General features: G+C 47.2%; 1 protein-coding gene across 1 annotated transcript in view; it reads left to right on the plus strand.

Moving 5' to 3' along the window:
- Positions 1 to 4,296: 4,296 nt before the first annotated feature.
- KCNN2 (potassium calcium-activated channel subfamily N member 2) overlaps positions 4,297 to 17,411 on the plus strand; it is a 142,375-nt gene continuing 129,260 nt past the window's right edge. The window contains exons 1-2 of the mRNA XM_026507777.4: positions 4,297 to 5,480; positions 6,142 to 6,237. Coding sequence (XP_026363562.2) covers positions 4,383 to 5,480; positions 6,142 to 6,237 — 1,194 coding nt within the window. The 5' untranslated portion in view covers positions 4,297 to 4,382. The remainder of the gene's footprint in view (positions 5,481 to 6,141; positions 6,238 to 17,411) is intronic.

Below are 17,411 nucleotides of genomic sequence, written 5' to 3' on the forward strand. Positions count from 1 at the left end.
ATGATGCAGAAGTAAAAAGAATACATATAATAGTTATTCTAATGTTTTCTTCAAGTCAAATGCGGTTTATCTCTTCCAAAGTGAGGACAGTCTGTGGTTTAAAAATAACTGTTCTTATGGCCTTTGAATGGTTCTGTTTCAGGAAATGTGGACCTGTTATTGTGCTAAGAAAATAACCCTGATACTACCCCGATTCGGCATTTATATTTACCGCCGTGAGAACTAAGTTCAGAGAGGCTGTGATAAGACACACTGGTAGGCACCACCAAATAATTTCCTCACTTGGGCAAAGAGAAAAGAAAATCTCAGAAAAACATTTACTTTGTAGGTCAGTTTCCCCCAGACTTCTCAGTGCACCCGGGATCCCTGCCTCAGTTGCTCTGCCTGCCGCTGGAAATAGACCGGAAACATCCAAATTCAGGGGAGCCCTGCTTTCAGAGGAGCAATGAAGAGAGAGCACAATAATTCCTAGGAAAAAAAGAATTATAAACAATGGCATAATGTAAATCTGAGTAAAGTAAGGGATCAGAGTGCAAATAACCTGTAGCTTTTTCCAAGCCCCGGGAGTCTGGGAAAAGGGATCTTCGAAGACCCGCCGTCAAGCATATGTGGGAGGGGGTGGGAGGTGTTATTTGTACGCGCATGTGCGCAAGCTTCAAATACCACCATACGGGGACACGATTGCTTTAGTCTAGAAGAGGAAAAAACCCAGGTAATTTTTTAAAAATGATACTGGAAAGGAAGGCAGCTAATTGATGAGATTCGAAATGCATTCTGTGGATGAGTATGACCTCTGGTGTTAAACTAGAGAAATTCCAGCACTATGTATCTTCATGGTAGAAAGAGAAGCAAATGTCGTTTTCCAAAAGCTTATCGTCAGAGGTTACAGGGCCTTGTATTGTGACTTTTCTTTCGAACTTTCTTCCTTCCCTCCCTCTCTCTTTCCCTCCTTGGTCTTATAGTTATAAATGAGTGTCTCTTGTGTGCAGGGCACCATCCTTGTGGGAGAACATTGGCTTTGTTGCTCCAACGGCTTCACATGGTTACATGTATCTCTATCATCCTTTATAGGAAAAAAAGCAAAATGATGGTATCCATATTTTAAAGGTTTACATACAAGCTTGCGATTCATTTGTTAATTTCATAAAGAAGAGAGGCAGGTGACAAGAACTTCTTACGTGTGCCCTTGCCATAACCCAAAAGTGTAAGATGCCCCAAACGAGGAAGTTATGAGGACACAGATGAAAAATGAAACGTGACGTTGTTGGGGGCATCTTGTGGTTTTTCAAAAACACACTGATAGAGGATTCTCATACTCTTGAAACATAGACATTCACTAGCAAGGTGATTTTTGGGTGTGTGTGTGATCAGATGAGTCCTTAAAACAGAAAGATGGTATACATCTGATTGACTTCTCTCTCTCTCCAGTCACAGTGAGTTTCACATTTATTATTTCATGAGGTGTTTTTTTTTTTTTAATATTAAGCTGCGCAGAAGCACTATGAATCTGAGTTTTGGTATTCTGACAATTCCTCATGCTGTGGGTCAAATCTTTCCTACTCCATACATCCCATCCTCCCCCTGAGCCCCCTCTGTGAGCAATGGGAACTCCATACATCATTGTCATAAATCTTAAACACTCTTTGTTTCTACATGATTCATGGTACTGAACCTAATCCCGTGCCAAGGCATAGAGATACACAGGGCAAAAGATACAACATCTTGTCCCTATTATTTTCTTTATGCAACCTCTATTTGAAGCCTTGAACTTGCTTTTGAGAAAGTCAGTCTGACACATAGAATGTAGCCATTACTTACGGTGTTTTAGTCATTCTAGAACCTTATATCTAATTGGATGCTGGCAACAATCGTGATATTTGGGGAGGCATCTGTGTCATCTTTCTTCTAAATTTATGAAAGGCTAAAGTATTAATTTCCCATGGTAACACTTCCTTGAAGAATTTAGTTCGTAAAGAGGAATCAAACTTTTCATTCAATTCAGCTGCATAGAGCGACTAGCAGAAGCCTATAGAATGTTATAAAGTGAAAATAAGTATATGATTGATTTTGTGCTTGAGTTGAATTTTGTTTCACACCAGAGGTAACTTAGTTTGGCAGCTTTCGTTGTCATTTCAAACCCAGCTCATTAGAATTGTTTTTAATGGCCACGCTCACCACACAATTCTTGCATCAACTACTCGGCTGCCCCAGTGATTCAATGAGCTTCATAATTCTAAACAAGTTTTATTGAATTGCCCCAAATCAGGATAGAGTATAAACATAAAATGCTGCCTCCACTTTTTAGCTATTCAAATTCTACTCTTGACCAAGACTATTGAAAAATAAAATTTCTAACAGTACTCATGACCTTCAGCGGAGGACTGTGGGCCTTAAACAACCTCCACTTTTTTTTTCTTCTTCTGGATCTGTTTACTTGCACGTACAAAACATTAAAATTGTTTAACCCATGTCCAAAGGATATCCTAAAATGAATTATTCACTCTATGGCATTGAAAATGCACACACACACTCTCTCTCTCAGGACAAAGTACCTGGTAAGCAACTTTAGGGCAGCTGCCGAGTAGAAAATCAAGAAATTGGATCCAGCTGAGAATTCCAATTACCTAATGAGGGTGATCTGCTTACACTCTAATTTCTTGGTCTAACTCATTATAATCTCGATCATAAAAATCATGCATTCCAATTGCGATTTACAATGGAAACAAATATTCAGCTGGCTAGTTCCTTTCACGTCCTTTTCGGGGAGACTGGAATTTCAATGTACAAAGAAATATGAAGGAGAAGCGCTTTAGAGCAGTAACAATCCTTGAGAAGAGTCCCCTACCGCTTTGTGTTGGTATATCCCCTAAGAGAACACGTTGCAGGAAATTCGTGAGACACAAAATGCAATTTTTATTGGTTTATTAGAAAGTAAATAATTATACCTGACCCCAGCAAAGCTCCAGCACTGGCCCCGGAGTGGACACCCAGCCGGGGTTTTCGTTATTAATAATTTCCCAGCCAGGCTGTAACGAACCGGGCGACTCGGCCCGCGCCAGGCCCCTCTCCCACCCGCGGCCGCAGTCGGGGCTCCACCGGCCGAGGAGATGCTCGGGGTTTGCGCATCTGTGACCCGCCTTTGCTTTGTGTCTGTGCTTTGCAGGTGGGGAGGACCAAGAGGAACAGAGGAGGCGCCGGCGGCGGGCGGCCGCTGAGCAGCCCCCAGACCCTCGAGCAAGCCGCCTCTCCACCACGGGAGAAGCCCGCGGACCCACCCACTGGGGCGGCCAGAGGGCCTGAGCGCCCGAGCCCGGGGACCCGGCGGCCGGGGGCGCCAGCCCTTCATGTTCCGCAGAAGGCGCAAATGTGAGCCGGCGGTAGCTGGGAAAGCCCTCCGCCCCCGCCAGGGGGACCCGGGAAGCCCGCGCGGGCTCCTCCCGCGGACGGTGGGGATCCCCTCCTCCGGCCCCGCCCCCATCCTCCCCCGGCCCGGGTGCCGAGGCGGTTAACCCTCCCCGCGCCGCAGCGCACTCGGGCCGGAGCGCGGCGCAGCCAATCCTGACTCCCGGGCGCCGGAACCGAGCAACTGGGGACGGTCGGGAAGCGGGGCCCCCTCTGAACTCGAAGCAACCAAACCGGGGCTCAGGCCCCGGGCTTCTCCCCAAGTCCTGCTGCACCGGCGTAACCAGTCGCCAAACTTTTTTTCTCCAAAGCGGGTGCCCCCGCAGTTCTTTGGCGGGCAGCCGGCGGCCCACTCTCCGCGGGACGATTAGGGAAAGGTGGGCGTGAGGCGAGGGGGCTGCTGTTTTGCAGCCCTGCGAGGCGTGCACGCGGGCGGACAAGTGGCAGGGGTTCCGCACTGTCCCCGCGCCTGACCCACGGCTGGGGTGGCCCAACGTGCTGCAGTGCCCGGCGCAGGTGATCTAGCCTGCACGTCCGGCACTAGCTAGGGGGGTGGCGGCGAGGGAGGGAGGGACGCCCCTTTCTCCTCTCTTACCCCCCTCCAGCCAGGGTGCACTGCCCGGGGGCTCCCCATCGCGGGTGGTGCTCACCGGTGCTCCCAATCAGCAGGTGGGCCCCCGCACCCTCACCCTGCCCTGCGCACCCCAGGGTTCTCATCCTGCAGATTCTCTCCTCCCCATCTCTCTCTCACACACACGCTCCCCTAAGCCGCGCGCGCCGCAAACTCAGTCTCGGTCCCCGCAGGTGATGTCATGCCCATTGTTTTGGTGCGCCCAACCAATCGGACTCGCCGCCTGGATTCTACCGGAGCCGGCATGGGCCCTTCCTCGCACCAGCAGCAGGAGTCCCCGCTCCCGACCATAACGCATTGCGCAGGGTGCACCACCGCCTGGTCTCCCTGCAGCTTTAACAGCCCTGACATGGAAACCCCATTGCAGTTCCAGCGCGGCTTCTTCTCAGAGCAGCCGCCGCCGCGCTCCTCACACCTGCATTGCCAGCAGCAGCAACAGAGCCAGGACAAGCCGTGCCCGCCCTTCGCGTCCCTCCCGCACCCTCAGCACCACCCGCACCTCGCGCACCAGCAGCCGGGCAGCGGCGGCAGCAGCCCATGCCTCCGGTGCAACAGCTGCGCCTCCTCCGGTGCCCCGGCGGCGGGGGCGGGGGCGGGGGATAACCTGTCCCTGCTGCTCCGCACCTCCTCGCCCGGCGGCGCCTTCCGGACCCGCACCTCCTCGCCGCTGTCGGGCTCGTCGTGCTGCTGCTGCTGCTCGTCGCGCCGGGGCAGCCAGCTCAATGTGAGCGAGCTGACGCCGTCCAGCCATGCCAGTGCGCTCCGGCAGCAGTACACGCAGCAGCCGGCGTCCTCCTCCCAGTACCACCAGTGCCACAGCCTGCAGCCCGCCGCCAGCCCCACGGGCAGCCTCGGCAGCCTGGGCTCCGGGCCCCCGCTCTCGCACCACCACCACCACCCGCACCCGGCGCACCACCAGCACCACCAGCCCCAGGCGCGCCGCGAGAGCAACCCCTTCACCGAAATAGCCATGAGCAGCTGCAGGTACAACGGGGGCGTCATGCGGCCGCTCAGCAACTTGAGCGCGTCCCGCCGGAACCTGCACGAGATGGACTCGGAGGCGCAGCCCTTACAGCCCACCGCGTCCGTCGGAGGAGGTGGCGGCGCGTCCTCCCCGTCTGCAGCCGCCGCCGCTTCGTCCTCAGCCCCGGAGATCGTGGTGTCTAAGCCGGAGCACAACAACTCCAATAACCTGGCGCTCTACGGAGCCGGCGGCAGCGCTGGAGGCGGCGGCGGCGGTGGAGGCGGCGGCGGCAGCGGGCATGGCAGCACCAGTGGCACCAAGTCCAGCAAAAAGAAGAACCAGAACATCGGCTACAAGCTGGGCCACCGGCGCGCCCTGTTCGAGAAGCGCAAGCGGCTCAGCGACTACGCGCTCATCTTCGGCATGTTCGGCATCGTGGTCATGGTCATTGAGACCGAGCTGTCGTGGGGCGCCTACGACAAGGTAGGCGCTCGAACCGCTGCCCAGCCTTCCCGGGCCCGCGGGGCCGCACGCCGGGTGGTCGGGATGGGCCCTGGTGGGAACTCCCTGCCTGCCAGCCCCGAGCCTCCCCGGGACGGTCGCAGGTGCCCGCCGGGACAGCGAGCACGGCTCAGACGCGCGCCCCTAATCCGCGAGGCAGCCCGAGAGAGAGAGAGAGGCTTTCTGCGCCCAGCCAAAGTTCTGGAGGCAGTGAGTGCCCAGCGCCTTTGGGCACATTAAATGAATGGTTCCAGGAGTCAGTGGGGGAAAGCGTGTTCTGTTGCTTTCCAGGTGAGCGGGATTTAGGAGGCCCCTTTCAACCCAAAGCGCTTAAACTCAGGACTAACTCCATCTGGGTTTTGAGAGCCAGGATCTGCGCTTGAGTCTGTGATGGCGCGGACCCGCTGCCTGGCCACCCGCCTGTTCTGCTCTCCCCTCGCTTCCCTTTGAGGCCAAGTGATCTGACAGATCACAGAACCAAGACAGGTGCACCCCTCCTCCTCCTCCTGGGAGTTCAAATTCACTGGCTGGGGACTGACTGACCCCCAGCCCGGGGTTGGGGAGCGGCGGCAGGGGGGGAGACCCTGGAAGGTGGTTAAAAGTAGTGGGTTCTTAAAAGTGCTTCTGTCTGACTGTGTTGCAGGCGTCACTGTATTCCTTAGCTCTGAAATGCCTTATCAGTCTCTCCACAATCATCCTGCTCGGGCTGATCATCGTGTACCACGCCAGGGAAATACAGGTAACTTAGATTCTGCTGTTTATGAATGACCCACAGCGCTGCCGCCGGCCTGGAGAAGCACAAGGCAGCTTTCTCCAAACCCTCCTGTCCTTGCTGGAGGTTAGGGAAGACACATGCTGTAGTCTTGCCTTAGCACCTGACCTGTTCTTGCAAGAAGTTCAAAACAAAACAGTGCAGCATGTAAACAGGCTGGGTCGTATTTGTTAACCGCTCAAGAGTTGCCCCCTCTCTTCCTCAGGTGGATATACTTCTCTAAATCAGTCCCTACGTTTGTTTTCCCCAAGGCCAATTACGTACTTGCCTTCACCTGTAGGGTAAACGCGAATTCTTGTTCGATACACCTGTTCCCCGTGAGTGCATCATTATGGAAGATAGTGTCCATCTGTATGTATACCATCTTCTATAATGTAGCTGAGAGAGATGCCTAGCTAATATATGTAAATGAGACATGAGAAAAAACTCAAACTCTTTTATATCCCCAGGCATTAAAGAAAATAAAAAATCCATCCTAAGGTTGGAATACAAATTCTGTCTGTGTGGTGGATTGGTTGATTTTTAGCTACAGCCATTGCATTGCCCTTTAAAAAAATGTCATTTAAGAGCAAAGGCCACTGCCCTTGTGAGCCGTCTGGTTAGGAAATGTTTTGTTTAAATGCAGCCAGGAACTCTATTGTTGGATTTGGCTATTACTAAACAATTTCAGAATACGCGTGTAAAACTCACGGGTCTTCTGAGTTGTTTACTTTGCTGTAGCCTTCAGGCAAAGGAATATTAAGGTTTTTTAATATTAAAATAACTTGGGTTTTCAAAAATGAAGTAAGGTTGGGACTTTAGAGCTTAGAATTTACACTAATACGTATTTTCTGATTTTTTTTTTTTTGGAGCAGTCGTTGGATATTTGTGGGAACCCTTAAACCCTTCAATTTAGGGTGCTTTCTCTTAGGAGTTGCCTTTAAATTTAAAACATCATAGAGAACTTGTCATTTAAATAATTTAATATTAATTATGTTAAATCAGTTTGAGGTTAGTCATTAGCAAGCACACACCAAATATGGAAGAAACCAGTTTTCACTGTCCTGCAAACAAAACAAAGATGCCCATGACCCCAAAGGAGCAGGGAAAGTGATTTCATCCTACTTTCACATTTGCAAAGACTTTGCACAGTGTCCTTCTGAAGGGAGAAAGTTAGCGAATGAGAATTCGAAAGAGTGAGATTATTTGGAGGTAAGTAATCACACTGCCTTGGCGAAACGAGGCAAACCCACACTAGAACTCTGACATCTTAATAATCTACAGCGAGGTCCGTTTTAATTCGGGGCTTGTGCTCGTGGGCTTCTGAGATTCTTTCGAACATTCTTCAGCGATGCTAAAATGTGGCTTACCCGTAATGAGCGCATCTTCTCATTTTGACTTCAAGAGCAGACATTTAGAGCTGGGAGGAACAAAACAGAATGCATGGTCCTTTGACTCAGGTTCCAGACAAGGAACCTGAAGTCAGAAGAGGTGAGTAGCTGGCTTGCCAGATGGCACAGCCGTGCAGGGCGGAGTGCGACCAGGCCCTCTCCTCCAGCTTCTGGTCCGGAGAGCTTCCTGCCGCGCTCTGTTGCTTGACAGAGGCCCCTGAAACGTGGACATTTTTTCAGCCCGTGGTTTCTCTCTACAAGTTTGGTATATAAATAGGTTAAATTTGAAAGGTCCTTGTAAAATTTTCTCAGGTGTTTTTAAAAATCAAGTAACGTAAAACAATATATATATATATATATATATTTTTTTTTTTTTGCTCAGCGACTGAAGTGGTTTTCCTTCATTCAGCTAGAGAGAGAACTTGCTGGTGTTTTTTATTGAGCATTAGCTTTCATTCCTTCTGAAAAGCGCACAGCTAGACAAGCTTTCCTTGGGGAGACATGGGATGATATTCCCATCAAGAGCAAAGCGTCTGCCTGAAAACGCTGACTTTTTAAGAACGATTGGGAGGGTTTTTTTTTTTTTAAATAACTTACAGTAGTTTGCGAGGAGTAGCCAAATGTTATGTGTTATTAAAATTTTGGGGGTACCATGTTAGAACTCGAAACTCCTAGAAACTAATAAAAATACAAGAACTCGTATCTTTTACAGATTTTTCACACTTGGAATTCCACTCACTGGCTCATTTTGAGGACTATTTCTCTTTCACCAATGTGTGGATATATTGATTAGAAGATGTATAGCCTTGGTGACAGAAATGAGGACATGTGTTGCTCCCCTAAAACTTATAAGCACCATGAATTTCTCTATTAGGGTGACATAAATATCCCAGAATGTTCGTTTTTTAAAACTGGGTTTATTTTACATGATACGTAGTTTCTGTTAAACCAGCCACACTTAAATTTCAAAACCGATGCTTGGGTCGTATCATTCAGTTGTTTTGGTTGTAGCTTTCTCACTCCGTGTTTTATCTAAGGAGGATTTCTTTCTCAAGCTGAAGCTCCAAATGCTTATCTGAGATGCTTTTTAAAAACATGTAAAATGGAAGAGGGCCCCATAAACTTGAGGACCCCGAGCTGAGTCAAGCTCCAGAAAATACACGTGCTAATTTATCCAGAGATTAGAGTCAGCCGTGTTGGCAAAATAGTTGACCTTGAAGCCCGGTGAAACTAAGTGCACAGGCTTATGTGTCTATGTGTGGAAAATGAAAAATGATGCATTGTGCCCCCCCATTTTTTTTTTTTTTTGCTTGTTGATGTCCCTGCTATAGTTGTATTTCTTTCATAAGTTTTAAGCAAGAAGACACATCTCAGTTTACTATTAACAATTCCAAACATGCTGAGTAACTGAGTGGAAGAACTAAGTGTAGGGGTTCTCTTGCCAATCAGAGCCTATCTTTGGAGGTAGGTTGTTGTCTAAAATGACGGTTTTTCTTTTTCTGTTTAGCATACCAGCATGGTGATTGGGTAGCGAGAGCTAGCTAAGTATGGCTTTCTGGTACATGGTAGGGTTTCTCACCGTGTTCAGGCAAAGTGTCCTAGCCAACGTCCTGGCTCTCTGTCCACCGGAATGGCTTAACGAAGCTTGGGGAGGCCCTGACATTTCCATGGAGAACCTTGGAAAGCAAGTCAGTGTGACCTTTTATAAAATGTTTATACACACACTGGCAAAATAAGACGGTTCAGGTGAGTCATGGTCGGAAGCGCCTGAGTTAAAATAGTGCGATGAGGAGGCTTTGCAAGAACAGAGCTCAGTACATTGCAGCTTTGGTGTCATTTTCAGTACCAGAGACAGCTCAGTGCACCGGGCCTTAGTCCATGCATTTCACTAATTACATGCATGCCCCGCCCCCAACCAAAAATGAAGTCACTTTGTGTGTCTGCATGTCAGAATGCTTATACAAAGTCCAATTTAGTGGGAGCGGTTTTTCAACTCAGTAGATGTTAGAGTTTTTTCCAGTAGACATTTGGCTTTCTTTTCTATATCCATCGGTAAAGCCAAAGCAAAAAACACAAAAATAAACCAAAAAAAAACCCATCCATGAATGAATGATGAGTAAAGAAATAAATTTCAGTAAATGCCTATGTATCATGGTCTTCCGACAAAGGAGAAGCACTCTAGAGATTGTTTTTATATGTTTTGGAAAGGTCACTTGATACTAAATAAGTGGATTTTCCTTCTCATGTCTCAGGTCAAATAATAGGAAAAACAGAGGCATGATGTCCTGTCACTGTCCTTTTTACCTCCCCTCCTTCTCTGTGGGATTGGGAGTATGTCTTGGATGAAGCAAGTACACGGTCAAATTCAAATACCGTTTATGATCTTCAACATCAAAAAATTTGAATCTAGATTTCACTTCCACCTTTTCAACTTCATCATACTTGAATTTCTCATGCAGAAGCAATTTTAGTTGACATAGTTGTGTAGTGTTTTCAGATAGACAAACACAAGATTCTAAATTGGGAAAGAAAGCCCGTTGGACCTTGCTCTTCCTGGTTCTCATGGGATTTGGAAGAATGGCTCGTACGTACTTGAAAGTTAAACACGCTTTTGTTTGATTTTGTCTTGGAAATAATATAACTATACAATACGTAGCATTAGAGGAAACACTGGTTGTTCTTTGGTATCTTATGGGATAATTCCTTTTCTTTCAAGTTAGCTTTTCAGTGATGGAGGACATACATCTAAAAAGGAAGAACAGACATTGAACTTTCTTTACTCATGCATCTAGGTGCACACAGGAAACAGGAAGGAGGGCAAGGCTCTGGTTGGAGAGGAGTGGTGAGGCACCCGCTTAGTAGACTCTGGTTTGCCTTGTGGAGCCTGGGGAAGGAGGCTCACTTTCCATCTCCTACAGAGAGCAAGTAGATGCTTCCAGACCATGCAGATAATACGGCATCTAGCTATTATTCTTACGAATACAATAATAATACACACAGGAAGAATGAACAGTACTGAAGAGTTTCAAAGAAACGTGATAGTCATATTCTCTATGCTCTCCAAGCTATTTCTGAGGGGCACCCGCTTTGAAGTTTCTCGTATACTCTTCCAGAGTTTTCAGAATTGAGTCTTTCGATGTGTTCAGATACAGATAAACCTGGCTTTTATTCCCTGATCTATCTTTGTGGGTTTTCCTCCTCAGCACACAGAGACCTGTCTCCTTCTCTTTTAGCCCCTGAGTATGATCCTATTTTATGCAGGTACTGTGGTTCACTCATAGGCATTTCGAGTGTTCTAGGTTTTTGCTATTATAAGCAGTCCTACAAATGAACGTTCTTGTATACTTACTTTAAACTACTAATTAGAGTACATGCATATGGTAAACATCCAGCAGTCAGATCGCTGAATCCAAGGGCGTTTGTGTTTTAAACGGAAAGGTATTGCCCATCAGCCCTTCCAGAAGGGTTTACACTCACCGCGTCCCCACACGTTATTCGTCCACAGCACTGTTAACACCGGGTATTTAAAAAAAAGGCATTTTAAACATCTTTGGCTAAAAAGTTGATGTGCCTGAAAAAAAGTTTTTGGAGAAAAAAATTTAAGCACAAACTCATGGCCTCATAAGCTTATTTGGGGGTGACTTATCTGCTGACAAATTAAACCCTGGAAAGAGGCCAGCAGAGACCAATAGTTGCCACGTTTTTATGTTTTTACTTAAGAAAATTTAGAGATGAAGGAAGCTGCAGAAGTCGGAGGGGGGATCTTCGATTGGTCTTGAGGTCCCTGTTCTGGTCAGTGAGGAAGATGAGAATGACGGGTTACCTGTGAGACTCCAAAAGATGGGTCAGTGGGAAATGTGCCTGAATTGCCCTGTCGAGTGATGGTGAGCTCCGCGGCTGGTACCTCGGCTGCCACTGGCTTTTACATCGGTTGTAATGGGACTCTCTCAGTCCCTTTGACTTCGTGTCGACACTGTAGTAACGAAATCACTCAGGACTAATTTTCCCTGCCTGCCCGTGCGAAGATCTCTGCATTATTAATGGGCGCAATGCGAAATAAAGTGATCCCGGTGTGTTTACAGAGCAGCATTACAAACGGGTGGAGGAGTGCGTCTTCAGGTTTACCGCAAATGGGTTTCCTTGGTCTGCCGGCGTGTTTCTGGGCCACGTTCCGTGCAGCGCGGAAAGAAGGGCACCGTGGGCTGTCATCGTCCCAAACCACATCTGGCAGGGCGCACAGAGGGGACCTGCAATGATTTAGCCTCAGGAAGTTACTTCTGGTCAGGTTATGAAGTGGTTTTGTGGTGCTGCTTGAGAATGAATTTCCATGCAAGAAAAAATAATAGGATGTCTGCTACTTTGGGAGTCTATTTTTACCCTGAAACTCCTTACGAATGCTATTTATAAAACTAGAAAGTGCGTGGAGGGAATGATCTGGCCCAGTATCCCACCCAGCATGGGAAATCCCTTGATGTCATCTTGGATAAAAGTGGTCACCCACTTTTCTGCTTGAACCCTCTTCCCACCATTGGCAGGCAGTTCCCCCGACCGAGGCTCTCTCTCCCACTGCCAGACAACTCTTATTTTTAGGAAGATTTTCTTTACATTGAGGTAAAGCCTGGTTTTATTCCTTCCATGCTCAACATTTTAGAAGTTTTTGAGCTTTGCTGATAACGACGGAGAAGAAGACAGGGAGGCCCCTTGCCTCTTGGAACTGACATTCCAGGGATGCAGGGTTCGGGAGAGAGGCAAGTGTTAAGAAACACAGTCCTGGGAAGTTGTGATCAGTGTCATGAGGGGAGAGAAAGGGCTGAGATAGAAAATACTTGGACGTATGCGGGGTGGTTACACATCCGACAGGGTACTCGGGGGAGCGTTCTCCAAGGATTTGTCTTTGAAACTGAAACCTACAAGAAAAGGAGTTGTCAGCAGTTGGCGGAGTCTATGGGAACAATTTGTGCTAAGGCCTCGTGACCAAAGGGAGTTTCCTGCACTTCAACAAATGAGAGCAAACCGCTGTGGTCCAAGCCAGGGGAGAGCAGGAGAATGGTCCTGGGTTGGAGTGAGAGAGGATACAGGAATCTGGTATTGAAGGGTCTTGAGGCCATGATAAGAATTTGGGGATTTCTTTTTTTCTTTGCAAAGCTCACGGCAAGGAAGTTGTAAAGAGTTTAAAGCATGGGAGAGTCATGATCCAACCTGCTGTGTGGGTAGAACTGTGGCTGATGTTCTGAGGAGACTGGCCTCAAGACGCTTAGGAGGGTCTGGGCCACCCACGCCAGTGTGAAAGGTGGTGTTCCTCTGGCTGGGGTCGCAGTGGTGGAGACGTGGAGAGCTCGGACTTGAGACCCATGTTGGCGGTAGAGCGGGGACTTCCTAGTGCTGGGTGGGATGTGACAGGCGAGGCCAAGGGCTGTGGTCAGAGCAACCGAGTATATGGTGCTGAGAGGGGAAGACCCGCAGTGAAGGGTGAGGATGTGGACGCCGGAGTTTGCGTGGGCAGAATACATTTGAAAGGCCTCTGATTATACAGGGGAAGCTAGGGTTCAGAGGAAAAGTCTAATGGAAATGGGCGCCATGAGCATGGAGGCTGTTTAAAGCTACAGGAATTGATGAAGTCGTTGAGTGAGACTAAAGATGAGAAAAGGTCAAGAGTTGATCAACCTTGGACATCTAGAGGTTGTGTAAAGGAGGAATAACAAAACAGAGATGGGAGGAGTTGTCCCTGACGTGGGGATGCCAGTTGTAAGGGGGGGGGGGGGCGCAGTACGATGTATCAAACGCCGTGAAGCCTGTTAAAATGGGGTAGAGACGTACCTTTTGGGTTTGACAAATTGAAGGTCATCGCTGACCTTGACGCACAGTTTCAGCGGAGTGATAGAGACAGAAGACAGACTGCAGTTTCCAGTATAGCAGAATAAATTGATCCTCCCCTCCCTTCGCAGAATCACAGAGCAAACATGTAAACGTTGGTTAGTTCCCCTTAAATGCCCTCCTAATTAAGTAGTCCCAGTTTCTTTGAATGTTCCTGATCAGACTTACAATGTCCCTGATCGTATTGTTTTGTCCTTAACTCTGTTCTGCTGAACGCCCTTTTCAAATTAAAAAGTTCGAAAGGTACCCAGTACTTTCAGATGGGATTCTTACCTCCCTTCCTCGAAGATGCTACGTGATACCGACCATTATCGGTCTCAAGTGGTCATTGCTTCACGCGAACCATTGCCAAGTAAGACTTGTAAAATTGGGGGCGCCTGGGTGGCAGCGGTTAAAGCGTCTGCCTTCGGCTCAGGGCGTGATCCCGGTGTTGTGGGATCGAGCCCCACGTCGGGCTCCTCCGCTGTGAGGCTGTTTCTTCCTCTCCCACTCCCCCTGCTTGTGTTCCCTCTCTCGCTGGCTGTCTCTATATCTGTCAAATAAATAAAATCTTCAAAAAAAAAAAGACTTGTAAAATTGTTATGAAACTGAGTGTATGGCCTCACGTTTATGGACCCTCTTCTGTCGCATCTCGGTTTCAGCCCCGTGTTTCAGCCTGTCAGAATTATTTGAATCATAATTCCAGGGTTTACTTGACAAACACTTGTTTCGGTTCAGAAGACGCTGTGTATGGGCTCATTATAGAGGTGCTCTGTTGGCAAGACCCAAATTAGCTAAATTCTGTTCCAGAAACATGGTCAATATTAGCGGCCCCACCCGGTTTGCACACCTGCCATCAACACGTTTAATGCTTCTTCTGGGCTTCCGGCTAAGCTGTGAGTAGGAAAAATGGACCTTGGGAACCTGGGTGCAAGGCATGAGTCGTGAGCCACGGTCAGAGCTCGGAAGTAGGGCCTTTTTTGCTGTGAGACATCTGCTCATTCATGATATTTGGTACAGCCTTTCAAGTAATGACAAGTCTGTGAACCCTGACTATCAGCCAGCCCACATTCCTCTACCAGAATGTCACGAGGACCGTCAGATCCCTCGCTGAATCCCCATATTCCGTGAGAACTGTAATCTTGTGATCTCCCCGTCTGTTAACAATATCCAAGAAGGAAATAAGACTGATGTGCTTATTATTTTAAGCGTTGTGATGTCGTGTTCGTGACCAAATGCCTTTTAAAAATTTTGTTTTCCTGTCCAGATTATACAATTAATAACTATTCATATCAGAAAGTTGGTAAAACCTAGAAAACACGAGAAAGAATGTTCGTGTGGTCTCACCACCCAGAGATTATTATTATTTTGTTCTAATGTATTTACACGAAGTAGGTGGACATGGTATTGGCTATATATCCGTAGAAAGACATTTGGAAATCTTTTCGTGTGATTTTCTGTTGATTTCCCCATGCCATTACACATTCTTTTTTTTTTTTTTAATATTTTATTTATTTTTGCAAGACAGAGCACGAGCAGGGGGCAGGGGCAGGGGCAGAGGGAGAAGCAGACTCCTCGCTGAGCAGGGAGCCCATTGCAGGACTTGATCCCAGGGCCCTGAGATCATGACCCGAGCCAAAGGCAGATGCTTAACTGACTAAGCCACCCAGGGGCCTGCCATTAAACAGTCTTAATAGGTCCAGTTTTCCCCCCATCCTATGGCTGTAATCAATTTCATCCTTTCCCTTATTTTAGACACTTAAAAAGTAGAAAAAACCCATTTAAAATCTTTTTTTTTCCCCCCAGATTTTAGTTTTAAGTAGTCTCTACAGCCAGCATGGGGCTCAAACTTCTAACCCTGAGATCAAGAGTCACACGCTCCCCCTACTGAGCCAGCCCGGTGCCCCTAAAATCGTTTCTCTAAGGAGTACTATTGCAGATGAGCTTCGGTGAGCCTCTCTGACGATTTCTTAGGGAAAAATTGCCAAGCGAGAAGTTACTGAGGTCAAGGAGATTATTTAAGACAATTGGCAGTTTTGTAAATTGTCCCCCCAAAGTTTATATCAGTCCTTTCATTTTTAAAGTGCTTACAGACCACTCATCATGGAGCCGACGTAGCGTTTTCTGGAGCGTCTCCTTAACATTTAACCGGTTCGTATTTTGACGACCGTCCTACCTCGTGAGTCTGGGAATTAGCTTCTCTGTCATTGGCCTTCTCTTCCTGTTTCCCCAGGATCTTCGTTGCTAAATTACTAGCTAACCAGGTTTATGAAAGGGTATCCCTGTTTAACGATTAACGTTGATGCAGGAGCCCTGTGAGAGCCAGTATTAGCAGATAACTTTGTCCCCAGATGTTCCCCATCTTTTTTTTTTTTTTTAATTATAGGAAGCCGTAAAAAATCACAATTTCTGAAATTTTTCTCGGTGAACTTTCCCGCTGAGCAGAGCCGTCAGACTCTCCTTTGGGTTGTTTACTGTTTGTTCTGCAATATAGCCTCGTGGCTTTGTGCACAGAGCCGTTGTGTCTGGGCTCATACCCAGCTCCGCCACTAATTAGCTGTGTGACCTTGGACAGGTTACTTCATCTCTCTGTACTTCAGTATCCTTGTCTGTAAAATGGGGAATATGGAGTATGTCTCTCCTCGGGGTGTTAGGAGGATTATGTGACTTTATATAATATATATATATATATATATATATATATATATATATATATATATTATATAAACACTTGGAACCCTGGCTGGCGAGGGCAATGTACGTGTCAGCTGCTGATTATTGTTAGCTATTTTGGAGTTTGTTGGGGTAAAGGGAAGGAATGGGAGCCTAGCCTCTCTTGGGCTTTAGAAAACAGTGATGATTTCTTTTTCTTTCTTTTTTTTACAAATCTAATAAATGGGAACAGAAAAAAAAAGGTGGGCATTTGAATGGTGTTCATTAGTTTAACAATCTAGAATGTGTGTTCATTTTTTTTTTTTAATAAAAGCTTTGATATCTACTGAGGGCAGCCAGTATATATATATATTTTTAACTGAGTTACTTTACATGTTCCCTTTGGGCAAACTGGCTTCCTGAGAAGGTCGGTGTTCATTTCTGCTGTTAGATTTCAGGTCTGTTAACAAGTGTTAAAGGGCTGTACCGTTATGGCTCACGGTTTTAACCAGAACAGCTGTTTCCCCCATAAACCTGCCATCGGTGTGGCTTCATGCTGAAAATCAGCTGTGTGTGAGCTCCATTAACTCCTTCACGCACCCAGGTCCTAGCTGATGGCATCTCCTCATCACTGATTAGGACCCTGGTGACTTAAAAGAGTTAAGTGAGGTGCTCTGAAAAGTAAGCAAAGGGAATCATTTGGATAATGGGAAGTTCTGGTATTAACCCCCTGCCGAAAGGAAACGAGGTGTAGTAAACAGCCAAAGGCGGGCGGGCGTGCGTGCGTGCGTGTGTGCGTGTGTGTGTAAAGGAGTGAACTGAGAGCATCTCTGTCCCTCTTCATGGTATGGCTATAGGATATACAAATCAAAAGCCCTTGTTCTTTTCTGCCCTGGGTTTGTCTCTGGCAGATTTCAGATTAGTGCATCACCACGCCCAACCCCAGTGCTTAGAGAACAGTGGTCTGAAGGAGTGGAGAATTTGTGTCAGTAGGACAAGTAACATCGCAGAGTATTCTTGGTACAGGGGTTGGATTGACGTTTTCTCAGAGAACTTGCGTCTTCTCTCCTGTTCCATGTCAAATAGTCATTAGTCAACTCTGTATTATGCCATTCCCTCTTTTTGAACAATGTGTTATTGATGGGTGAGCTTTGGACTTTGCTTTCTGAATCTGTGAAACACATTGGGATTCGGACATGATAAACACTGAACCGAACTGTTGTCGACAAGTTTTGACAGTTGGTATTCAACAGCAATAAGTTGTCC

The sequence above is a fragment of the Ursus arctos genome, unplaced genomic scaffold, assembly GCF_023065955.2.
Source record: "Ursus arctos isolate Adak ecotype North America unplaced genomic scaffold, UrsArc2.0 scaffold_5, whole genome shotgun sequence".
Taxonomy (NCBI): Eukaryota; Metazoa; Chordata; class Mammalia; order Carnivora; family Ursidae; genus Ursus; species Ursus arctos.